The 24524-nt window shown below is 30.8% G+C and overlaps 1 protein-coding gene across 1 annotated transcript; it reads right to left on the bottom strand.

Moving 5' to 3' along the window:
• Positions 1-9227: 9227 nt before the first annotated feature.
• On the bottom strand, positions 9228-15785 carry LOC123265189 (muscarinic acetylcholine receptor gar-2). Its single transcript, XM_044728830.1, has 4 exons — positions 15601-15785; positions 12905-13105; positions 11491-12841; positions 9228-11418 (listed from the first exon to the last, which is right to left on the bottom strand). Exons 1-4 carry the CDS (start codon positions 15734-15736, stop codon positions 10566-10568), a joined length of 2541 nt encoding a protein of 846 aa, XP_044584765.1. The 5' UTR covers positions 15737-15785; the 3' UTR covers positions 9228-10565.
• Positions 15786-24524: the final 8739 nt, after the last annotated feature.

Below are 24524 nucleotides of genomic sequence, written 5' to 3'. Positions count from 1 at the left end.
GCAACTTGATGCAGCGAAAGCGTAGAAGCGAAAGATGAATAACAATAGTTCGTCTTTTTCCTCGTTGAGTTAGGGAAGAAGGCTATTGCGCATGTCTAGCGGGAGCGATCAGCCAATAAAGCGGTCGATTCATGGCGTGATCGAGAGGCTGATTTTCTATTGGTGGTTCGATTTTGCGGGAACTAGCGGTGGACAGGTGCGTCTCTTGAATTTGGGAGTCCCCCAGGAGCGAGTTAATCGCTACTGGGCCTTGTTCACCGAACACTACCAATATCCTGTTACGTGAATGTGGAACGCTTCACGTAATAATTACCGAAACTCCTACTTTTTCCCGCTTCACAGCATTATTTATGTTTGTACCACATTTTTTATAAATATAAATAATGCTGTGAAGCGGGAAAGAATAGGAGTTACGGTAATTATTACGTGAAGCGTTCCATATTCACGTAACAGGATATTGGTAGGAAAGGATTGAGAAAGTAATGTGGAGAGGATCATCTTAATGTGAGTTTATAGAATATGCGAGAAAAAATTATTAGATAGCTCGGACTGGGATTCACCCTAATGTATAGTTTCTGCTTGTTTATAGTTATTTCAATTCTGTTTATGAAAAATAATATATATGGCTGCCGAAATCGCAGAAAAAGTCACCGAACTGACAATCGAAAAAAATTAACTGTATCGAAAAGGAAATATTTTGACACGCAATTTTCACAAGGGTTTTGACAAACTTCATCAGGAATAAAACAAAAAAAAAATTAAATCGTGAAACTAGTTTTTGACAAAGTTGTGGTGTTATCAAGCCCAGTAATCCCGTAAATACCACGCTCTTATTCATTTAATTCATCAGAAAAACGAGTTTTTTCTAAGAAATCTTATTTAATCGATAAGAAAATTTTTTTAACGTGTTCTGTAGTTACTATTATTTACTTCAATATGCTTTTTATCCATAATTTTTTTCGTTTAAATTGTGAAAATCACGTTTTAGTCGAAATCACGATTTCTAGGCGAGAATAGAGCATACCTGCGCGCTTCGCGCTTAAGGCATGCAATTAAAGCTTAATTTCTCGACTTTCAGATGCATTTTACAGAAATTGAATAACTCGACGCGTTTAACAGTTACTTGAAGGAAAAGTAGTATGAAATTTAAAAAAATTTTAAATACCGTAATTTCTAAACTAATTGACCAATTGAGCTATCCAATAGGAATTAATTTCAACCATAACTCAATTTGACATGGAATGAAGTTACGACTGGAATAGGAATTCAAGTTGACAGCATCAGTAGAGCAACAGTTGTACTTATGAATGAGTTAATGTGAAATTAAGTGCAACTTTGTGAGTAACTTTCTGTTTATCTCCGACAGTAGCTTGACGCCAACTTACTGACTAAGTTGAATTCATATTGTTTCAAATTTCCCCGAATAAAAAGTCTTATTTGAAATGATTGAATTTTCACACAGTGTATACTTATATATTAGTCCACTTAAATCATTTTGAATTATTTCAAATTGCTTTTAGTAATTTCAAATTGGATTTCTTAATTGGGGTTTAAAATTGACGCAGAGTTTATGATAACTTGATGATAACTATTGAATAACAAGTAGTAGATCATTAACTGGATGCGAACTGAAATGCAAACTAATTTCTATTTTCTTTTTGGTACATTGTAAATAGATAATATTTTAACTTATATAGTATTTAACTGAAATTCTGAAAAAATCGATAATTATTCCAACAGCATAATACTTTAACATTAATTTATACTAATTCATGTAATTTATTAAGCTTTATTCATATTTACAAAAAGATACTTAATACAACACAATATTTTAAAAAATTAATCGCTACTCAAGTAATGTTTAGGAATTGTAACGAATCAAGTAATATATCAATCTCTTCGCTGGAAAACGTAGTAATAGTTAAAAAAAAAAATCAATAGAATGTTTTATTATAATCACATCTTATCACTTCTCACATTCAACTAAATTGATAAAATTCGGAGGTTAAAACTATTCACTTACACTTCCATCATAACTAAGTGTCGATACAAGTGTTTCCCTTCGACTCTCGATCTACTCTAGGTGTATCTACATAACCGACAGTTATTGACAATCGGTAAGTAACGAAACGAGTAATTTTTTGACATTCCCTGATAGCCAAGTCAGTCGCAACTTTCCGTCGATTTACTGCCGCAACTTGTTACCAAGTTGGCGACAAGTCTTGGAAATCAACTCGGTTGTTCACTAAGTTGTCACCACGTTGTCGGCAAAAATTGCTTTCGAAACTCTTTCGCACCAAGTTGACGACAAGTTTCTCAAGAAATTTGGCGACATATTGCGGCAGTAGATTGATCTTGTTTTTCCCAGAAACTTGTAGCCAACTTGACGCCAACAGTTACAAATTCGGAAGTTGACCGTAAGTTGTCACTAAGTTGGTGGCAACTATCTGACACCAACTTGGTTGGTCTGAAACTGTGGCTATCAGGGTTGATTTTTTTCTTATTTTATCACATAATGTTAGTTTATTGTACCTGCTCTTGACATACACACTTGACTTCTACGTTTTTAATTTATAATAAAAAATGACAAATATTCAGTACAAGAATGAAAGAATTAAAATTATGACAAATTTTCTAATTCAATATCACAATATTCATAAAAAAAAATTATTTATTTTGCTACAAGTATTAATAAATGATGTAAGTACTCTCATTGAGATACTTGATGACATTAAATTTTATTATTATGATTATTATTAATAATTGCTCTATTTATTAATTTAAAATTTATTTGTTTATTAACTGCGCTCATCAGATTGTCAGGCAAAGCATACATAAAACAATTGTTTTATGATTGATTATATTATATGTACATATATATTAGACTGTGCCAAATAAATCGAAGATTTTTTATTTTCGGTCCCATATCAAAATTTCGTTTAGAGTTACGAAAAAAAAATTGTGTCAAAATTTGAGCGCTTTATCTTCATTTTTCAATTAGCGCTCGCAAAAAAAAAAGAGTTTTCACCAAAAAAAGTTTTTTTTCACTTATTTTTTGATTGTAGAAAATTCAATATACCGAATATGAAAAAACCTTTAGTATGGTTTTGTAGGAAATTAAATTTTCTACAAAGATGATTTTTTGTTGAATTTAAAGAATCTTTTTAGGAATATTTATGATCTAAAAAAAATAGTTTTTATGCTTTAATTGATTATAGTATAGTACAATAGAAGTTGAAAATAATTTTATTAACAAACATAATGAAGACAAAAAAATTAATTTTTTCGTAATTTTTTATTCATAAGTCTCATTGACTTAAAGATTATTCATGCTTCAAAATTAATAAAATATATCTTTTTCTGTCATTTTTATTCGTCAACGGATTCTTCTATAGTGCTCGTAACTCAAAACGGTAGTTGTAGTCTAGCCAACAAGTGCCTTTTTGGTTAACTTTTCTCAGCAGTCTCCGAAAATTATTATTGAGCTGTCATTCGATTCAGAATGGCATCTAGATAATTTTTGAAAAAAAATGAAGTTCCGCTTGTAAAAATTGCAAAAGTTATCAACAATTAACTGAAAAAAGGGGATTTAGTTTTTTGAAAATATCTCAAAAACTAATGAAGATTTATTAAATTTCAAAAAAGATTCAAAAATAGGAGGAAATTTCCCAAAAAAAAGTCTCAATTCCCAGAACTGTAGGACCAATATTTTAAAAAATTATCTCTATGCACCTTCTGACAACATAAAAACGGATCATTAAGGAAGTACGAGCACCAAGACAACTTTTGATGAAGGCTTGATTTTTCTTTAATATGAAGTTTAAATATGTCTAAACAAATTTCGAAAATTTGAAGGAGATTGCCCGATTATTTAAATAAATAATTAACTTTAAAGTTGAGCAATTTAACATCGGTCTTATGGGGTAACCTCCAAACATTGATACATTTTTGTATTTTTCTCGTAAAACTGTCGGTGAATATTTTTAAAAAATTTATGGATGAAAGTAAATATATTAGTGATAAATCTAATTCAAAAAAATTTACACTTGTCCGACTAATTACAGTGTATTAATTAAAAGAAAAATAAATGCTGCAATTAGCCAATGTTAAATGTTTATCTATATATTGAGAAAAATCATATGGTTACTGCTCCCCCCTTACCGCACTAGAGTCGATACCTATTTCCACCCCGTCTAGCGCTCGTACTTCCTTATTAGTATTGTGAAGAAAAAATTTTTTTCGACGATTAATTTAAGTTTTTAATTTTGCAACAACGAAAATTATTAACAAAAAACTGAAAAATGAAATTTTTTTTAATTTTTTCAACGGGGATCTATTCTGAAAACTGCCAAGAATTGCTCCACCCGTGTAAAAAAAATCGACTTAAAATTGTCGTTTGTTTAGGATCTTAAACGTGACATAAACCAAGACTATTTTGAGACTCTTTTAAGACGCTAAAAAAAATTTCTGAGAACAGATTTTTGAAAATTTGGTTCTCGAATTTGTTGGGAAAATTAATTTTTAGACATTTTTTAGACGATTTTACGACTTTCTAAACGCAATATTTTTGTTTGTTTTGTTTAAAATTTTTTTGAGACTAATTTCTTTAGATCATTTTAAGACTAATTTATTTAGATCGTTTTAAGACTAATTTATTTAGATCATTTTAAGACAATTTAAAGACGCTCCATAATTATGTTCCGGAGCTCTGTCGCTGTAAGATTTTTTAAAGACTATTTTAAGATTTTTTCAAGACGATTTTAAGATTTTTTTAAGACTAAGATATTTTCAAAAAACTAAATCCCCTTTTTTTCCGTTAATTGTTGATAACTTTTGCAATTTTTACAAGCGGAACTTCATTTTTTTTCAAAAATTATCTAGATGCCATTCCGAATCGAATGACAGCTCAATAATAATTTTCGGAGACTGCTGAAAAAAGTTAACCAATAAGGCACTTATTGGCTAGACTACAACTACTGTATTGAGTTACGAGTGCTACAGAAGAATCTGTTGATGAATAAAAATGACAGAAAAAGTTATATTTTATTAATTTGAAGCATGAATAATCTTTAAGTCAATGAGACTTATGAATAAATAATTACGAAAAAATTAATTTTTTTGTCTTCATTACGTTTGTTAATAAAATTATTTTCAACTTCTATTGTACTATACTATAATCAATTAAAGCATAAAAACTATTTTTTTTTAGATTATAAATATTCCTAAAAAAATTGTATAAGTCAGTTCTTTTCGTTAAGAAGTAGTTTTATACGTGTCCATCGATAATTGAAAAAAAAAAATTATCGAACAAATTTTAATTAAATTAGCTATTAAAAAGAAGCTGTTGATTCTTTAAATTCAACAAAAAATCATTTCTGTAGAAAATTTAATTTCCTACAAAACCATACTAAGGGTTTTTTCATATTTGGTATATTGAATTTTCTATAATCAAAAAATAAGTAAAAAAAATTTTTTTTGGCAAAAATTCACAGTAAAAAATTTTACGTCATTGCGTCAAAAAATTTTGTGTTAAAAATTTTAATGTTAAATATTTTACACTTTTTTGTGTTAATTTAACATTTTTCTGTGTTAATTTAATACAATTAATGTTAAATTTACACATAAAAGTGTTAAACATTTAACACAAAAATTTTTAACACAAAATTTTTTGACGCAATGACGCAAAATTTTTTACTGTGTTCTTCTTTTTGCGAGCGCTAATTGAAAAATGGAGATAAAGCGCTCAAATTTTGACACAATTTTTTTTTCGTAACTCTAAACGAAATTTTGATATGGGACCGAAAAAAAAAAAATCTTCGATTTATTTGGCACAGTCTAATATTTATTCATAATTTTCTACATAGTACGTTAATGACATTTAATATTTTATCTTCAACATTATTTTATTATTTTTATAATTATCATTATTATTTCAATTTTAAATGGCTAAAATGATTTATGATAAACTTCTTATCGATACATTTCAATTTGAGATACTGTTTTTTCTTTATTTGTACATACTAAAAATATGTGTCATGGTCACGTATAGCTTGCATGAATTCAAAGTGCCAGAGTAGTAATTTTTTTTGATTTAGGCCAACAAAAGACCATTGATATCGTCTAATCAATCTTGCAAATGACACAGCCTCATATGACTGAATTCTTGCTATTGTTTATTTTTTTTTTTGTTTCTGTGCATGGTTTCATAAATTATTATTGATACATTTATGTATATTTATAACTTTAGTTTGTTTGTGTACTTGAGGTAGTGTTTAAGGTTTTAAATAATAACCCGGGAAAAAAAGTTTAGATCTACTCTGATCAAATTCGTCAGATCTGAGCAGATCTGCATTTTGGCCAGATCTGTCCAGATCAAATTTGATCTGATTAGATCAAATCTGATCTGTTCAGATCTGGTTCGATTGAAACAGAATCAATTTATAAAAAAGTTTATAAAATAAAAATAATAGTAAAATTTATTTTATTTCTACTTGCAAATTAGAAATTATGTATTTTATATCAATTTTCCGTGATTTAAAGTCGAATTATCGTTGAAAAACAATTTGCGATGTTGGGGATTCGAACCTAGGTCCTCCTGCATGTCAGTCCCAGAGCGTACCATTCAGCTACTAGAAGTACCTGACTGAGTTACTCTTCAGATAATAGTGTAGGTGCTGTATTATCTTTTCGTAAAATTTTGAGGTCGATGCACAAAATATGATTACTTTATGAATTTTGACCGGCTGAAACCGAATATCGCAGTCATTTTTGCGAAATCCTGGGCCATCTATTGTTTATAGCCATTTGTTTAAACAATTATTTGAGAAATAATTTTTTTTGATCGGATATTTTTTTTTTTCCAATATATTAGGCAATTTTGAGATGAAAATTACTTCTATAAAATTTGCCGTAAGTTGATAGTTTCTGAGTTATAAATTTTTGAAAATTGAAAATTCTTGATCTTCAACAATTTTGATGATTAATTACAAATAAATAAATTACTTAACACCAGGTTTCATGAACGTGATTGTAAAGAAGAATACTCAAAGTTTCTATAGAAACAATAACATCCGGTTATAATTTGTATTAAATAAAAAAAAACGTGATCAAAGTTATTGCATTTATAAGAGCTATTTATTAAAACATAAAGTATAAAAAGTCGTACCTAAGTAGATCTGCTTTGATCAGAGTAGATCTAATTAGATCTATCCATATCACCTTTATGATTACATATATTCATCAAGCTTGATCTGATTTGATCTAACTTGATCTGATCATGTCTAAACTTTTTTTCCCGCGTAATAATCAGATTAAATTAGATCTGCATAGATCAAGTCAGATCTATTTATATGTAATTTTTAATTTAATTTTGATCAAACTTGATCTGGATTGGTCTAATTTGATCTGACTGGATCTAGTTTGATCAGATTAGATCTATTCATATCTACTTTTTAATTTCATTTTGATCAAACTTGATCTGGATTGATCTAATTTGATCAGAGTGGATCTAGTTTGATCAGAACAGATCTATTCATATCTACTTTTCAATTTTATTTTGATCAAACTTGATCTGGTTTGATCTAAGCAGATCAAATTAGATCTGTCCATATCTACTTAGATTTAAATTTAGATCAAATCTGATCTGCTCAGATCAGATTTGATCAGAGCAGATCTAAACTTTTTTTCCCGGGAATGTGTGCGTTGTTAATCATTAATTCAAAAGAATAATAATACTAAATTATAAAATTTTTTGTTTTACATTTTACAATTTTTGAAAATATATTATTTACTTAGTATTAATATTCAACTTAGATAATTAGATAAGCAATATATTTATGCAAAATACACTTCAAAATATTATAATAAATGTATTATATTTACTTTTTATATTTTTGGTACATTTATATTTTAGAATCATAAAATAATGAAACAAAATACTTGTTTTGAGAGAACTTAAAATTTTATAATTAAAATTCTGAGAAATTTGGTGAGTTTGTGAAAAAATATTGAATAGTAGCTAAACATTTTAAGTTTTTACGATATCAAACTGAAAAAATAAAAATTCAGAATTTTTCGATCAAGATAATAAATAATTATAATTATTGTTTGATTATTAGTAAAAAATGGTTAGATTAATATTTTTTTTTTATTTGATTAGAATCTTATCACGCTTCAATTTTTACCAAATTATTTTGCAACTAAAGACTTTTATTTTACAAATGATAAGAATTAAGTCAGTCAAATATTTATCTAATCAATTTCAACAATTCGTTGTATTAGAATTTTAAGCATTACAATATAAAAAAAAAAAAAGAAAAGGAAATTAAATGTCCCATTTTTTTTGCAAACGCGAGTTCAATTGACTTGTTGCTGACCACAATTGGCAAAAAAAAATCACCAAATTCCACAGAAAGGCAATTTATTAAAAAATATTGCGGACTTTTTGTGGAGGTCAAATGACTCATGTATAATTCAACGTAGCTTAGTAGTGTCAATTAAAATTGATATCTAATATCGACAAGCGGATTGACTAGATCGTAAATTTATTTTTACATGAACTACATTTCATTCCATCCTACATTATTATTTACAAAAAATATATCACAGTAATGAAATTAAACGTAATGTTAATTTTGATGTAAATTGATATTTTCATTAATACAATATTGTACTACCATAAATATATATTATTCAAATCGTGTATGTATTTTAACAGTAAAAAGAAAATCGGAAGATATGAAAAGACTTCGTCCAGCGAAGCGTAGCAAACACAATAAATAGATAAACAAACCAGTCAATAAGCATAATAGTATGTATTATAGTTATGCGGTTGGTATTGAAGTCATGTCTGCCAATAATATCGGAATAAATATTGGATTACAAGCTACACAGTTCGGTTTTATGTTAACGTTAATAAAAGCAAGGAAAATAGGAGCATAGTACAATGATGATACGGTCTATTGCTATTTTACATCTAATATCGATTTGTTAACTTATCGCTTAACAAGTTATGATTAAGGTAATATAAGCGTAAAATCTTTGTGCGGTGAGCTTGTGAAAGGAACTATTGTGAGAGTCTAGCCGACAGGGGGCTCATCAGCGGCGAGGCACTCATATGTAGCTCTTAATCACTTGCTCACAATCGCACATCAAGTTTTATGTTTTATATCCACCATACACTAAACACTACCACAAAAATTGCAGTAGCGACATCATCAAAAAAATTAATAATCTTATTAAATTTTTTTTTTTACGTTCCACTATTTTTTTTATCAATTTGATTACTATGTAACCTTATTAACTTAAATCTGCTGCTTTATTCTCTGATAGAGTGGCGCAAAAAAAAAAAATTATTTATTTTGAGTCTCATATGAAAATATGTTTCTTTATCATTTTTGTTCTTTTGATCTTTATTTTGGTCATTGTATTTTTTTTAAGTTTGACATTATGTACATTTAGAAAGTTCTAAGCCAAAATTCTAATTTTCGGAAATAACTCAACATTTTTGTAGCTTTCAAAGACGCATCACAGATATTTTTTAAGTAAAATAGAGTAAAAATAATAATACAAATTTGTTTTTAATAATATCGCACGTTAGAACACGATAAACCAACATATTTTATAAAAGACCCGAAAAAAAAAAAAAAAATAGTTGGTTTTTTTTTGCGCCTTCTTATTCTCTTGCGTCAATTTAATTATCGAAATGTAAACAGTGCACATTACTTAACTAATCTAATTTGTTGAATCACATAAAAAGTTACTGTAACATAATCACGAATTACAAGAAATCGCACTCGAAAAAGTTAAGTTATTATTATGTTTAAAAGGCCTTTTATTTATAGGCCACTTTCGGCAGTGCATCAAAGTATATTAATGATCCACCGAATCGCTTGAATCCGTGATTATGTCAACAATTACTTTGTTTTATTAGGAAATAAAAAATAACGAAAAAAATGGACTATTTCACTTTATGTCTTTCATAACGATCGTTAATCGTCTGAATTTTTCAATTAACTAGTATACAATTTACAGCTCTATTAATCTTATAAACAAATTTTACTTGTGTATTCACAGTGTAAGCTACAATACTCATCAGTTGTCGGGTTCAATAAATTTTCACGAACTTAATAGTTTCTTTCAATCATCAACGGTACATAGTTCTTAGATTTACTTCATAATAAATAAACATTAACATATACAGTATGTACATTTCTTACAGTTAGGTCGCAGTACAATGATCATCTAACAATAATTATAATTATTATTAATATTAAATATTATCAGTATATATATATACATAACGGTAATCGAACATATTGTCAATGTTGACTCTTGATGAATCGACAAAGCCTGTCATAAGTCATTATATTTTATATATATATATATATATATATATATATATATATATATATATTTACCTTTATACTTAAAAACATTATGTAAACTATTTTATTGTCCATTCACCATACTCTCAATGGAAATTTGATTAGTTTGCCAAATTTATTTTTTTTTTGGTATCTAATTGAATATATCTACTAGCTATATTTAATACCAATACTACTAAATTACGTCATATGAAAATCACCTTTAAGAATTCTCGTAAAGGTTTTTTTGAATTGCTGATTAGCCAGTGCATAGCAGAAAGGATTCATGGGACTGTTCGCGTAACATAAAAAATATGAAAACATATAAAGATGTTCATTAGTGCAGGGTCGATGAGAACAAAAGCCCTCAACAAGCGCCATTACATGATAGGGAGTCCAACAAGCAACAAAAGCACCTAAAATAAATGAAATAGTTCTAAAAGCTTTTCTAGCCCGGTTTTCAGTTCGGGATTTTTGTCTACCAATAGTCGGGTCTTTTTTCTGTGTTTTAGCTTTCAAACGCCGACCAATCGACTTAACAAAATCACGTCGTGATCCACTGCTAGTGTCTATTTCTTTGTAATTGTCTTTTTTTTTAGACTGCCGCTTTGGATCCTGATTAATGACAGTCGCCGCAACAACTGTTGGAATAGCGCTGCTGGAGGAGGACACCTGCGGCTGATTGTTCGGTTTTTGATCAGTCGTTGTGCCGTTGTTGGACGATTCGATGGATGTGCTTACAACCGTAGTGATTGGCTGTCGTTTAATGTCTTCAACTTTTACAGTGACTTCTGTGTTAACTTTGCTAACAACAGTAGGTGATGTTTGCGAAGCTGCGTTGATCTGATGGGTGACGAAGACTCGCGGAGGGTTGGTTTGTGATGAGGCATGTGTTACTTGAGGATTGTGCGAAGGTTGTGTTGGGGTGGTGCTGGATTGGTGCTGAGCAGCAGCCCTGATCAGCGCTGCCTGCAGAAGACTAGTGTTGGCTGCTGATGTTCCAGAATGCCCGAGGACAGGAGATGATGGTGCCGTTGACAGAGGATTCGCTAGGCTGAGGGAAAAAGAAGATGGTGGACTTTCATAGGAAGGACTTGGTACAATAATTGAACTTTCATCCATATACCTCAAATCTGCGCCGTCCAGTCCAGTCATTATATCGTAGGTCCCTGCTCCATGAGCCATTAATGATTTTGTCTTGTCGATAGACGATGAAGTTGACGTACTCTCTGATACTGATGGGCTACCTAGAAACTGCGTCGGAGGAGGAATGATGCTTGGTTGGCCAGATGATGAACTTTTATTTCTAATTTCGGATGGTGGTGTGTCCTCAATTCGTTCAATGCTATGATTTAAATCAATGTCGTTCGATCGTAATGATTGCTCGGGTGTCAACGTTGTGCTGCTTTTTTCGTATTCGCATGTATTTTCTATGGTGTTTTCTATGTCTGCAAGGCTGTACTCTTGAATCTTGGGCAGTGTGTGAGCTTTTGAAGCTGAGTCTAGCAGCGGAGACGTAGGAGGCATCTTTTTTATCATAGGATTCATTTCAACGTTGATAGGAACCATCCCATTCAGTCGGTTGTTGCTGGTAAATACGTGGACAGCGCCTGCTTGAACCATCAGTCCAGCAATTGACGACCGCTTCCGCACTGCAGATTGTTGACTTGTCACAGCAACTGCACTGTCATCATCTGAATCGAATGCTGGACTGCTTGAGCGCTCAGACCTCTCCATTTCTGATGATGTCGTTCCCGATTTCAGTTTATTGTTTGAATCTTTGTTTTGAGATTGTTGTCCAGATAACTTGCGCCCAGTTCCGGTGTAATTGGCATCCTTGAGGTCATCGCCTGAACCTGGGGCATTATCAACGCTTGTGCTTGATGTGCCACCACTAGGATCTTTGGGTTTGTCTTGACTAAGGATTGTGCTTTGCGTCTTTGAGATTCCAATTCCGGCTGCTCGGCCAGCCATTCCTGACATTGCGCCTGCACTCAAAGCTACCATTGACTGCATCTTTCTTTGCTTAGCCTCACTCTTTTTTTGCATGTCGTAAGCTGTTTTATAAATGCCACCATAGAGAATGAACAGTACTACGAGTGTCGTCCAGTAATAACCGATTATCAAGGCAGTGTTGAAGATAGGATCTTTTAGAAATTGAACAGCGCATTCATTTGGTTTGAGATTTCTGTAACCAACGAAGTGTTCCCATCCAAAAATGCTTATGAAGAATAAGAGTGCTGGTATGATCCAGGTGATTGTCACCATCCATATAACGCGATTCTTAGTACGCCAACTCCGGTACTTGGCAGCAATCTTCACCGAGCAAAAACGATCTATTGTGATTAGTAGAACGGTGTATTGAGATACCAAGCAAACAGTATAATCTACAGAGAGCCATAAATCACAAAGAAGAGGACCAAGATCCCAGGAGCCCATCAGCACATATACTGTGTAGAATGGCATAGAAACCGTGCCTAGAAATAGAGACTATGTTAGCGAGTTAAATACATTTTTTATTGAACTATTAATACTGTTACCGATAAGCATGTCAGTGGCGGCTAATGACGCTATAAAGTAATTGCTCGGCTGTCTTATGGATCGATCGACAATAAAGGCCAGCAGTACGAGGATGTTCCCACCGATGGTTAAAACTATGCAAGCAGCAAGACACAGAGCTATTAAGACTGTTTGCCAAAGCTCAAAAGGTAATGTGTATTTATCCACTTCAAGCAAATCCTCTAAAAATAAAAAATATTTGTTATTTGTCTAAATTTTATTAGTAATTTTAGGAATTGTTAATTTTTTAACTTCCCGCTAAGAAAATCAATGATTTTAGAAAAATCGGGAAGTTATTGGTTTTACCCCGTTTTTCAAAAATCGAGGTTTCAACATATCTCGACGTTCTGAAGTCCTAAGAAGCTTTCCTGACTATTTTTACGATGATGTCCGTACGTCTGTGTGTGTGTGTGTGTGTGTGTGTGTGTGTGTGTGTGTGTGTGTGTGTGTGTGTGTGTGTAAACCTCATAACTTCTGAACGACTTAACCGATTTGATCACAGTTGGTGTGATTCGAAAGGGCTTCGCCAAACTTAGATTTCCTTTAAGTTGGAACCAATTCGAACCGGTAGATTTGAAAAAAAGTTTTTTTTTTTTTATTTTTTCAAAATATCTCCGAATTGGCTGAACCTATCGACCTCAAAAACGAATCAACTCTCAACCTTGAAAACCCGCATCGATCTCCACCAAGTGCGTCAGAATCAGTTGATGCGGTCGTGAGATATCGTTGTCGAAAAAAATCGAAAAAAGTGTTTTTTTGTAATAACTCCGAAATGTTTAATCAGATCAATTTTTTTGTTCCAAATTTTTTATAGAGCTCAAAAAACTACGTCGATCGCTGCCAACTGCGTGAAAATCGGTAGATTCATTAAAAAGTTATTGCGGTTTGAAAATTAAAAAAATAATGTTTCATTGAACTTTTATTAGTCTTTTGAGCTCGGAGAGCTCAAAATGACACGAAAATTATATTTTTGAGCTTGAAGAGCTCAAAAAAGTAATTAGTGAAATTTTGAGCGCTTAAGTATGAAATTAGCGGGAAGTTGCAGGGATGGCCTTTAGAGTCAACCGTTTTCCTAATTATTTTTCTTTCGATAATTATAGAAAGTTTATTCGAAAAACAATAAAATTATGTGTTGATTATCTGACTGATTGTATTCTCTAACTATATTGGAAATGTTCATTTTTAATTAAAACACTAGTCTACAATGTGAGCTCATAACTTTTAGAAATTCATTGCACGCCTCATAACGTTGAATTGTAATTAAGGATATTCGAGCGTAACTAATCAGTTAAAATTTCAAGTAAACATCGATAAAGCATTCATTTATGTGTATACTTTTACAAAGCTTAAAATACTGAGGTCATAAGCGACTACGGTAGGGGGTATAGTATATTACGACCCAAAGCCAGAAAGTTGGATTTCCTGGCGTATGGGATATGATGGCCGAGGCGTAGCCGAGGCCATCATATCACATACATCAGGGCATCAAACATTCTGGTTGTGGGTTGTATACTATTTTTCTTGCTCTCCAGCCGAAAGTACGCAACCCCGGGGAAGGGGTTTTGCAAAGCCGAGGCGAAGCCGAGGCTTTGCTGGTCGGGGTAGGCATAATAAAAAAGTAAAAATTAATAAATAAAAAAAAAAATTAGTTATTTTAAAGTTTACTAACAAATGCTCTGATTAAGAGAGATAACATGCACAGAACTCGTCACAAATATTTTAACCCGATTTAATAGCAGAATTAATTTTTTTAAGTTGATTAAAAATTAGTTTTTAATTAAACAGCTAAGAAAGATTGAAATTAAATTATTAGAACCTTGTAGAATATACATGGATTGTTTTATAGATATTGCTTTACTAGCTGTCAAAATATACAAGAAAGCAAATAAAATCTACAAAACTTTTATATTCTATTTTCTAAACTTTTTATATAAATTATTTGTGCAATATTATTATTAAATAGTTCATTAACAATAATCTAGTTAGAAATTATTTTTATTTATTTGACATTTTTTGGTTAGTTTATGTGTTGACATGTTACATACAGACGATGTTGTGATGACTGTTATATATAGATATATACAGTTGAAACTCGCTGTATAGGCCGGTCACGCCACGAAAATTCGAAAGAAAGCGAGGTTCTGTGCTGTAGGCCAGAAAATATGCGTAGCGCGCATGCGCTAGAGTAGGCCATAAAAGTTGCTCATCCTGGAGTAAAGTGCATCCCGGAAGAGCGTACTTTCGGCTAGGAGAGCAAGAAAAACTTTTTGAGGTTGGATTCGTTTTATTTTTGGAGCTGAGCAGGATAATACACTTAAATATTGAAAATATTCATTGGTGTACGCCGGGTTCGAACCCGGTCCAATGCTTTGGTAAGCAAGGGCCGGATCTGATAGGCTGCTGCGCGCCTAACATATGATTCTCTCAAGCTATTATAAGTAGAATTAGCATTATTCGGCGTACATTTTTGAAATATTTAAATTTTTTATATAACTGAAGTATCATGTTGTATTTATGATCAACTCACCTAAATCGCTACATTCATATAATCCTGTAAATTAACTGTAAGATTTTATAAAAAGTATTTACGTGCTTGAAAAGTTAAAATTAGAGTCTAACAATTAAAAGCTGTAAGTTATACCAACAATATCATTAAGTTCAAAAAGTCCCTTATTACCTGACTGCGATGCATTAGTGATGTTTGTGATATTATTCCAAAACCAATCTGGAAGTAGTTCACTGTATTCACCACTGAAGCGTGAATCATTAGAATCCAGCCAAGTGCCATTTAATTGGATACATTCTGCACTCATGTGATCCGATATATATCGACATATTTGTTTCGGTTGTTTCTGAACTCGCCTTAAACAAAAAGTAAACAGACAGAAATGAGAAACGAATAAAAAAAAAGAAATACATTTTTTTCTGGTTTTATTTGTGCTGTGGCAATATTTAAAGTTTTAGAGTAAACGTTGATAGTACTTTTTGCTGTAAGCTCATTGCGATGATATTGAAACTTGAAAGTTAGTTATGACTCACGTGATATAGATATATATTGATATATACTGCAAGTAGAACAAAATGCGGAGAAACGCTAGTGAGATTAGGAAGAAAGTACCAACCCCAATGTATATTTCCCGTTTTCCCAAGTGACAGCAACCTCTTCATGTATCTGATACTATAGTATAGTCTATGTTATACAGGTATAATAGAACGACGGTATATTGAGTCAAAGACATGAATGCACCAGTCTTAAAACAATGCTTTTCAAATCAGTAATGCTTGAATGGGATTGCTTATATGCATACATCAATTCGTATTTATAGAATGTAATTGAGAACTGTTTTATGGTTTGGTTTTCTTTAAATTCAACTGTACCGCAGTGATTTTATCTATTGTTTATTAATAAGCTTTATAAAATTGACTATTGTGAATAACACATCACTAAAAATATTAATTAATTAGTTTTGAATTGTTCGCTAATTATAATTATTCAAGTTATGTGAAGAACTTATGAATTGTTGATGCTCAGCTACCGTCGGAAAGGATATCAATGCTGCCGGTTGACATTGGTTTTTAGTGAATAAATTTGTAGTAAACATTCTGAAAAGAATGAAATTTCTAATGTCTATATTAATATGATGATGATGATAATGAGAATGATGATAGTTTTTTCTAAAAAAGTATAGGGGAGAAAGGAGGCAATTGAAATATGGAGCAGTTGAACCACTCGACTTAAAAAAACGAAAAAGTTGAAAAAATGCTACATCCTCTTAGAATTAGATTCTATAATGTTAAACTCTGATATGATCAAAATTTGGAATGATTGCGATTAATAAAATTTGAAAAATTAAGTTTTTTGTATTTGTAGGTATATAAACTTTTTTTCGGCTGGTGACAAATTGGTTAATGATATTTTTATTTTTGAATTAATTGACAAAATTTAAATTGTAGTAGATGTATATGGGGCATCCCCTACCAACTCGTCCTACCAATGGATTTTGCATCTCCGATTTCGCTGAAATTCGGATACTTTTTTGTACCCCTCGAAAAAGGGTTTATGCATTTTTTCAAATTTTTTCATCCACCCAATCGGGAGATATGAATTTTGTAAGATTTCGGAGATTTTTTTTTTTAAATAGCCATAACTTTGTGAAATGGTTTGGTATTTTTTCAGATATCATCTCATAAAACCGCCAATAATACATAAATAGTAAAAAAAAAACATTAAAAAAAAATTAATTTGAAAATTAAAAAAAAATAATAACCCTTCATCTTCCCTTTACGAGACTAGGCTCAAAATTCGTGTCTTGGGTAGTAATATTTTTGAAAATTAAAAAAAAAAAAATCGAAAGTGACAAACAATCTTAAAATCGCTGTTTTAAGTTTAAAATAAAAAAAAACAATCAAATGCTTCATGAATAATTTTTCGCATAAATTTTGTAGAAAATTCGTTAAAAAACACGAATTTAAAAAAAAACCCAAATCGGGCTATTTTTTACTAAGTTATAGCTATTTAAAAAAAAAAATCTCCGAAATCTTACAAAATTCGTATCTTCCGATTGGGTGGATGAAAAAGTTTGAAAAAATGCATAAAAACCTTTTTCGAGGGGTACAAAAAAGTGTCTAAATTTCAGCGAAATCGGAGATGCAAAATCCATTGGTAGGACGAGTTGATATGGAATGCCCCATATACTTATTCTTTATAATCCCCGAATTCGTTTATAGTGATATAATGGTTTATTAATTTATTGTTTTTACTATTAATTGTCATAAAATTATATGGGGTCAGGTGAACCAGCAGTTCCGGAGACGATTGAACCACAGAAAAGCATGATACATGCGCGCGCATCTTGACTTTACGTCAAAAATGCTAAGGGAAATAACCTAACAATTTGATGAACTGAATTAAGAATGAATATTTTTTTTGAATTCATTGTTAATTGATATAATATAATATCTGTGCATTAAAAATGTGCAATAGTAATATTAACAAGTAACAATTAATATATTATTTATTAAAAGTTCGGATTTGAGTTTTGCATATTATTGGTTCAATTGACCCCGAGCAGTGGTTCAATTACCCCCGAGCGGGGGTCAATTGAACCATTCGACGTGTTTGCATAAATTGATAATTTTTAAGAATTCACGTTGTTTATTGACTAATTTATGGATTAATAATGATAGTAAACATAATAAACTACCAATCTCAGAAAAAATAATTAATTATTTAGTTTTAATTAGAATAATAAAAAATTGTAAAAATTTTTTTAGTTCTATTGACCCCTTTCTCCCCTACGAGACTTAACGTAAATATCCTGATCGATGAGTTGAGGTGGCACCAAAAAACTGTATTTATTCCGAGTATCATATAGAAATATCTAAATATATCATTTTTATACGTCCATTCCAGAATCAACTCGACAAAAAATTTTTTCGCCGTTACTCAAGATTTTTCGAACTTTCAAAATACGCATAATGTTTTCGAATCACAAATGTTCATATCAAGAAATTTTTTAACAAAGAACTTTTAAAATATAATAGACTAACATTTTTTTATAAAATGAGGCTTGAAAAAAAAAAATTTGGTTTTTTTTTGCTCCACCTAACTATGTATAGGTTGAGAAGAAGTTAGATGAATCCAAATGTGCATGCCTTAAACACTTGTGCCATACGTAAATTAATTAAAAATTAACGATACAACGTTTCCGCTATTAAGTCTAATAATATTTTTAATTTTTGAATTATTTTATATTACTTTTGTCACACGGCCGCGCCGATGCTAAAATAAGACAGCAGTCGCGCGGAACCTTATTTTCAACATTAAATAAAAATTATTGTTTTTCAAACTAGAGTTCCGAAAGTCGAGACTTTTTTACAGAAATTTCCTCCTAATTAAGGATCTTTTTCCGATTTTTGATATCGCCAATAGTTATTGAGTTATTTACGAAAAATTGAGATTTTTTATTTTGATTATGTTTTTTGTTAATAACAAATTAAAATTTTCATCAAAAAAAATAAAAAAACAACATTATTTTCAGAATTTAATTCCGCATCGAATAAGTAATTGTTCATATTTTAATCACAATTTCTAAGATTTTTATTAACGAATTTACAGAGGATTCTCACAAAAATTTCCGTTACTATGTAATATGGTAATGATTACCATTCTACATAGAAATAAGTTCTATTCTTTTCTCTCCGTGTAGAGCATACCTTTGCGCTCGGGGTTCAAACATGCAAAAAACGAGGTTTACACAGAAGAAGCGAAAAAAAAATGTAATGTAACCTATAAAACACTGTGCAGCTTTTAATCAATAATCTTAAAAAAAAAATAATTCCATAAATTTTACATGAATTGAAAGGAATAATGCAATGACATAAAATGAGAGTCTATTTAAAATACAACCAGAGTTAACTATTTAAAAAAAAAAAAACTGACGATTCAAGTCAAAAATTGAAACAAAAATTTTCAACAAATGTCTTTTTTAGGATTACTACCTAAGGCAAGCTCAAAGTCAGACAAAATTCAGCGAAGGGGCTTAAAATAATCGCAAAAGAGATTCTTTAAAAATGAAAGAAATTGAAAGGATAGTTGAATATGATGTATAAGGAACGATGAAAAAGATTGCGAGTATATTCATCATACAGCAGCTATTTCCCGGAAAAATGTAACGAGTCAAAAGTACCTCACCTAGTGAGGGTTGAAGTATATGAGAGCATGTATGAGTCAGATAGTACAGAAGTATAAGCTTCCAAGAGCCAGAGATCATCACTGTGAAATGGCATGAATGTGCTATACAGCTAGATAAAAAAAATATAGAATGGTATGGTGGCTGATGCGAATAGGAGGTGGGCTGCTAAAAACCAGAGCGATGAACGTTCAACGAGTGAATATGGAAAATATAGTATTCAAGGGTTAGGAGTGTCAAAATGAATGAGAGAATAAGCAAGAGGCAACAAGTACTCGGCACTGTTCCAACCAACTTACTATCAATTTTATATATGACGCATCTGTTTTCGAATTCAGTAAACTGTTGCATCTAAACTTTATTTTGCGACGACTGTTAAAAAACATTTGTTTTGTTTTTTTCTTAAAAAATTGATACTTTTTTGTAATAAAGGATTAATTATGGAATGTTATCGAGAATAAATTAATTTAATAAGCGATTGAGCAGTTCTCATTTTCATTTGAAATGAAATTTGTTCTAAACACATAAATCTTTAGTTTTCAATCTTCCTTCTTCTATAACTAATTAACTACACTTATAATTAAAAAAAAATTCTCATAACGCATAGAGACTACTTAGAGGTTACTTATTAATTGCGTAAGAATGAGTCGATGATTTTTAACCCTTCCCACTTCCAAATCAGGACTTTCAATTTACCAGGCTAAACTTGTAAAAAATTTTACGCTTCTGTATAATTACTGCATGGATAAATTAGAAAACAATTCACTGTTCGAAAATAGTTTCTTCCAGTTTTGACAGTCTGAAACGGATGTGGAATATCAATCGTTCATTTGATATTATATAAAAAGAAAATCGATACTGTCATTCGTTAAATATAAAATTGTTTCTAGTCCAAAATTTATTAGAATATATAACATTCAAGTAAGAAAAAAGTTGTAATTAAACTCCAAGAAGAAAAAATCGATGGTCAATTAATTTATTTATTTATTTATTTATTTATTTATTTGGTGTAAATGCCAAGGCACAAAGCCGAATGGCAAAAATGATATACATAAAATTATAATTCACATAAGTACAGCTAATATATACATAATGGAAATATGAAATTTGCATGATAGTATAAAATATAGAATTTATATAATGTTCAAATGGACATAATGTTTTTAAACATATTAAACTTATTAACCAGCTCACTATTTTGTCATTTTTCGAGATTTATAAGAAAATCAAATACTTTTGTTTTGAAGGATTCTAGACCAAGAGAATTTGTAATTTCAGGAGGTAGATCTTGCCAGAACCGTATAGCTGATATAACAAACGAATGCTCGTAGATTGTGGTAACAAAGTTGGGTATTTTAAAAGTGACATTATTATTTCTGCTGGCTATTCTTTGTGATCGTCTGATAACAGGGTCTTCTTCAATAAATAAATCACGTAGAAATTTTGGTTCGCCTGTTGATAACAATTTGAAGAACACGCAGGCTAGAAAGTATAACCTCCGTGACTTTACATTTAACCAATTTAATGACCGTCGATATGGTGTGATGTGCTCATCTCGCCTCAGATTAAAAATGAATCGAATAGCATTATTAACAAGTCGTTGCAATAATATTAAGACTTAGTAATTTGAGAGTAGTAGGAGAAATAGTAGGCTGGTTTAATGATGGCTATTCTAATTTATTTAAATCATCAACAGTATGAATGGCAATTTTTCCTGAATCATCGTTCTTCTTTATATAAACAATGCTTTTATATACCCATGCATATTTGTAGCTTATTTCTCTGGCTCTTGCTTTGGTAAGCTTTAAAAGTTTATAGGTTTCCGTTTGCAAGAATTCATTTATGAAGACTTGTCCTCCAAATGCAGAAATACCATTAATCTTGAAAGTATCTTTAACTAACAGCTTCTGTGAGCGACGTTTGGTATCAATAATATGATCACGGATTTGCGGTGATTTAAGATTGACAATAAATGAAGTGAATGATGATTTTCTTGAATGATCATTCTTTCCTTTTAATATCCGAATGTTCAGGATGTCGTTTTCAAGGTTAGAAAGCTCAAGTTTATCCAGAATTTGTTTTATAATTATTGAAGATGATAATTCAGACACCACTGTCTCAGGAACACCAGAAACCAATAATTGAGACGAAGAAGAAGAATCAAGTTGTTGATGAGAATTAGGTACAATTATAAGCGAATCCATTTTAGAATTTAGAGACACAATAGAATTGAAATTTTCTTCGCATTTCTTGGTATTTGAAGACACATTATCTGTCAGTTTCTTGATTTGTCTTACGGAAGAAGCATAATTTAGTAGCGGTTAATAAGTTGAAAGTATACGTAAAGAACTTCGATCACTAATGCCGACTTCTCGCGTTCTTTTTCCCAATGAGTTTTGAAACAGTTGATACAGAGCATCTTGTAAGGAGCTACTTATTTTAACTTTTCACTTTTCAATTTTTTTTTATTAGCAATAAAATATTTATTATCACTTTCAAGTATTCATTCTAATTTGTACTTTTACAGATAATGAAAAAAATGCATACATTTAAATGAAAAGTATTGATGACAATACAATAATTTTCATTAATATAATTAAAACTAAGCAAACAATAGAGTTTTGAGTGATGAATAGCCCAATTTAAATACAAAATTTAATTAAAAATATTTTAATACATAATTTAAAAATCTAGAACGATGGATTGAAAGAAATTGAGTTAAAATGATTCAGCTAGTTATGAAAAGAAAATGAAGAAAAAAAAATAGATGAAGGGCACACAAAGGATGACGATGTCAGGGTCGTTGAATTCAAAGTGTTTAGTTTGTCCACTCTGTGGTCCTTTTATGTCCAACATGTTTACATTTTATTTTTAAATTCCCCTCGAGGAAATGCTTTTTCTAAACTTTTTGTAGATTTTATATAAAGAGTGTACAGGCAATACGTAACCCATAACCTGGGGCTGATATCAGAGACTGTGACTCTATAAATCGAGGCCGTTTCCGGCGTATCATCGCTCTTTACCCAAAATTCACAGATAACCCAGGGCAAAATAGTTCTGAGAGCAAAATGTACTTCAATTCACACGAGACATCAGACTAAAAAAAGTTTAAGCTTCAGAAAAGTATTTTATACGACTTTTTACTCGAGATATCTTGAATTATAAGTTTGTCTTGTTTCTAGTACTTTATTTGTTTATTTATAGTGTTTTCTTTTTTCTCCTTCTTAGTCTTTAAGGAAAGCTGTCACGTAAATGTAATTCAAGAATGAGAAAATTCTCTCGACGCTGATAAATGCAAATAGAATTTGGGAATTCAAGCTGTCACTTCGGTGAGACAGCCGTAAATTATCCTTTCCGATGGATGTATTACTTTAAATAAAATGGTTTTGCTATTCATTTATTGCGTTCAATTATCTTTTATTTGTTAAGGTAGTTAACCTCCTTGTAAATTAAAAAAAATCGATTTTTTTGCGTTTTTTCAATCCTTATACCTTTAAAAATAACTTCCAAAATTTTTTTTCCGAAAATTCGAATTCTAACATTATGAAATTTGTGAAAGTATGCGTGCGCTTTCAGGACTCTATACTCTAAGTAAAAACTTTAAACGCATTTTTCTCGAAACTACTTTTTAGTAGATTTCATGAAAATCTAACTATTGTATTTGTCCTCATGACGCAACTTTTAAAAAATTTTTCTATATTCCGACTTAAGGGAGTTGGGTCATGCGAGCAAAATTTCAAGAAAACTGTCAAATTTATAATATAAGTAATTAAATGCATATTGCACATGCTGTTAAAATTTGGAGACGATTTACCACTTCTAACCAAAGATAATTGCAATTAAAAATGATATTTTTACACAGGCAGTATGGAAAAAAAGAGAGAAAACCGCGAAGTTTTATTATTTTTGTATTGAAGAAATTTTAAGGATTTCACGAAAAACTAATATAACTTAGATTAATACATGTATAATTACCCTAAAAAATTCTGGAATCAACTATCACATAGTTTTTGAGAAATCATTGATAAACTAATAAAGTAAACAAATAAAGTTATACATGGAAGTAAGTGAGCAATAGCTTGTAAGAGAGGTGACAATAGCAAATGAAAAAGATAGCAGTAGCATAAATTATAGGTTGGGAAAAAACTATCTTAACTCGACGAGTTAAGTCAGAAAATACATATGGTTCAAAAGTATATATATATATATATATATATATACTAGCTGACCCAGCCACGCGTTGCTGTGGCTCAGTAATTATAATCGATTGAATCAAATTTTAAATTCCCGCTAAAAAAATTGAAGATTTTCAAAAATTAGGAAGTTATTGGTTTTACCCCATTTTTTGAAATCGAGTTTTCATCAGATCTTGACGTTTTGAGATCCTAGGAAACCTCCCTGAATTTTTTCGCGATGATGTCCGTGTGTGTGTGTGTGTGTGTGTGTGTGTGTGTGTGTGTGTGTGTGTGTGTGTGTGTGTGTGTGTGTGTGTGTGTGTGTGTGTGTGTGTGTGTGTGTGTGTGTGAGTGTGTGTGTGTATGTGTGTGTGTAACCCTTTTATAACTTTTGAACGGCTCGACCGATTTCATCGCGGTTGGCGCCATTCGAAAGAGCTTGACCAAACAGATTTTGAATACACTTTGGACCGATTCGGATCAGTAGATTTTGAGAAATCTAAAAAAAAACTACAAAAAAAATTTTTTAAATGTGGTTTTTTTGGAATAACTTTCAAACGGCTTTATCGATCGATTCCAAAAACTAATCAGCTCTTAACATCAAAAGACCACGTCGATTGCCGCCAGTCAAAATGAACGGGAAGTTGCAGGGATAGCCTTCAGGGTCAACCGTCGTCCTAATTTTTTTCTTATTCTTCTAATACAATCAAATTAATATTTTCTAAAAAAATTAA

Source organism: Cotesia glomerata, linkage group LG5, assembly GCF_020080835.1.
Source record: "Cotesia glomerata isolate CgM1 linkage group LG5, MPM_Cglom_v2.3, whole genome shotgun sequence".
Lineage (NCBI taxonomy): Eukaryota > Metazoa > Arthropoda > Insecta > Hymenoptera > Braconidae > Cotesia > Cotesia glomerata.
Note: the sequence above shows the minus strand (reverse complement) of the source record. Positions and strands in the feature narration are given on the sequence as shown.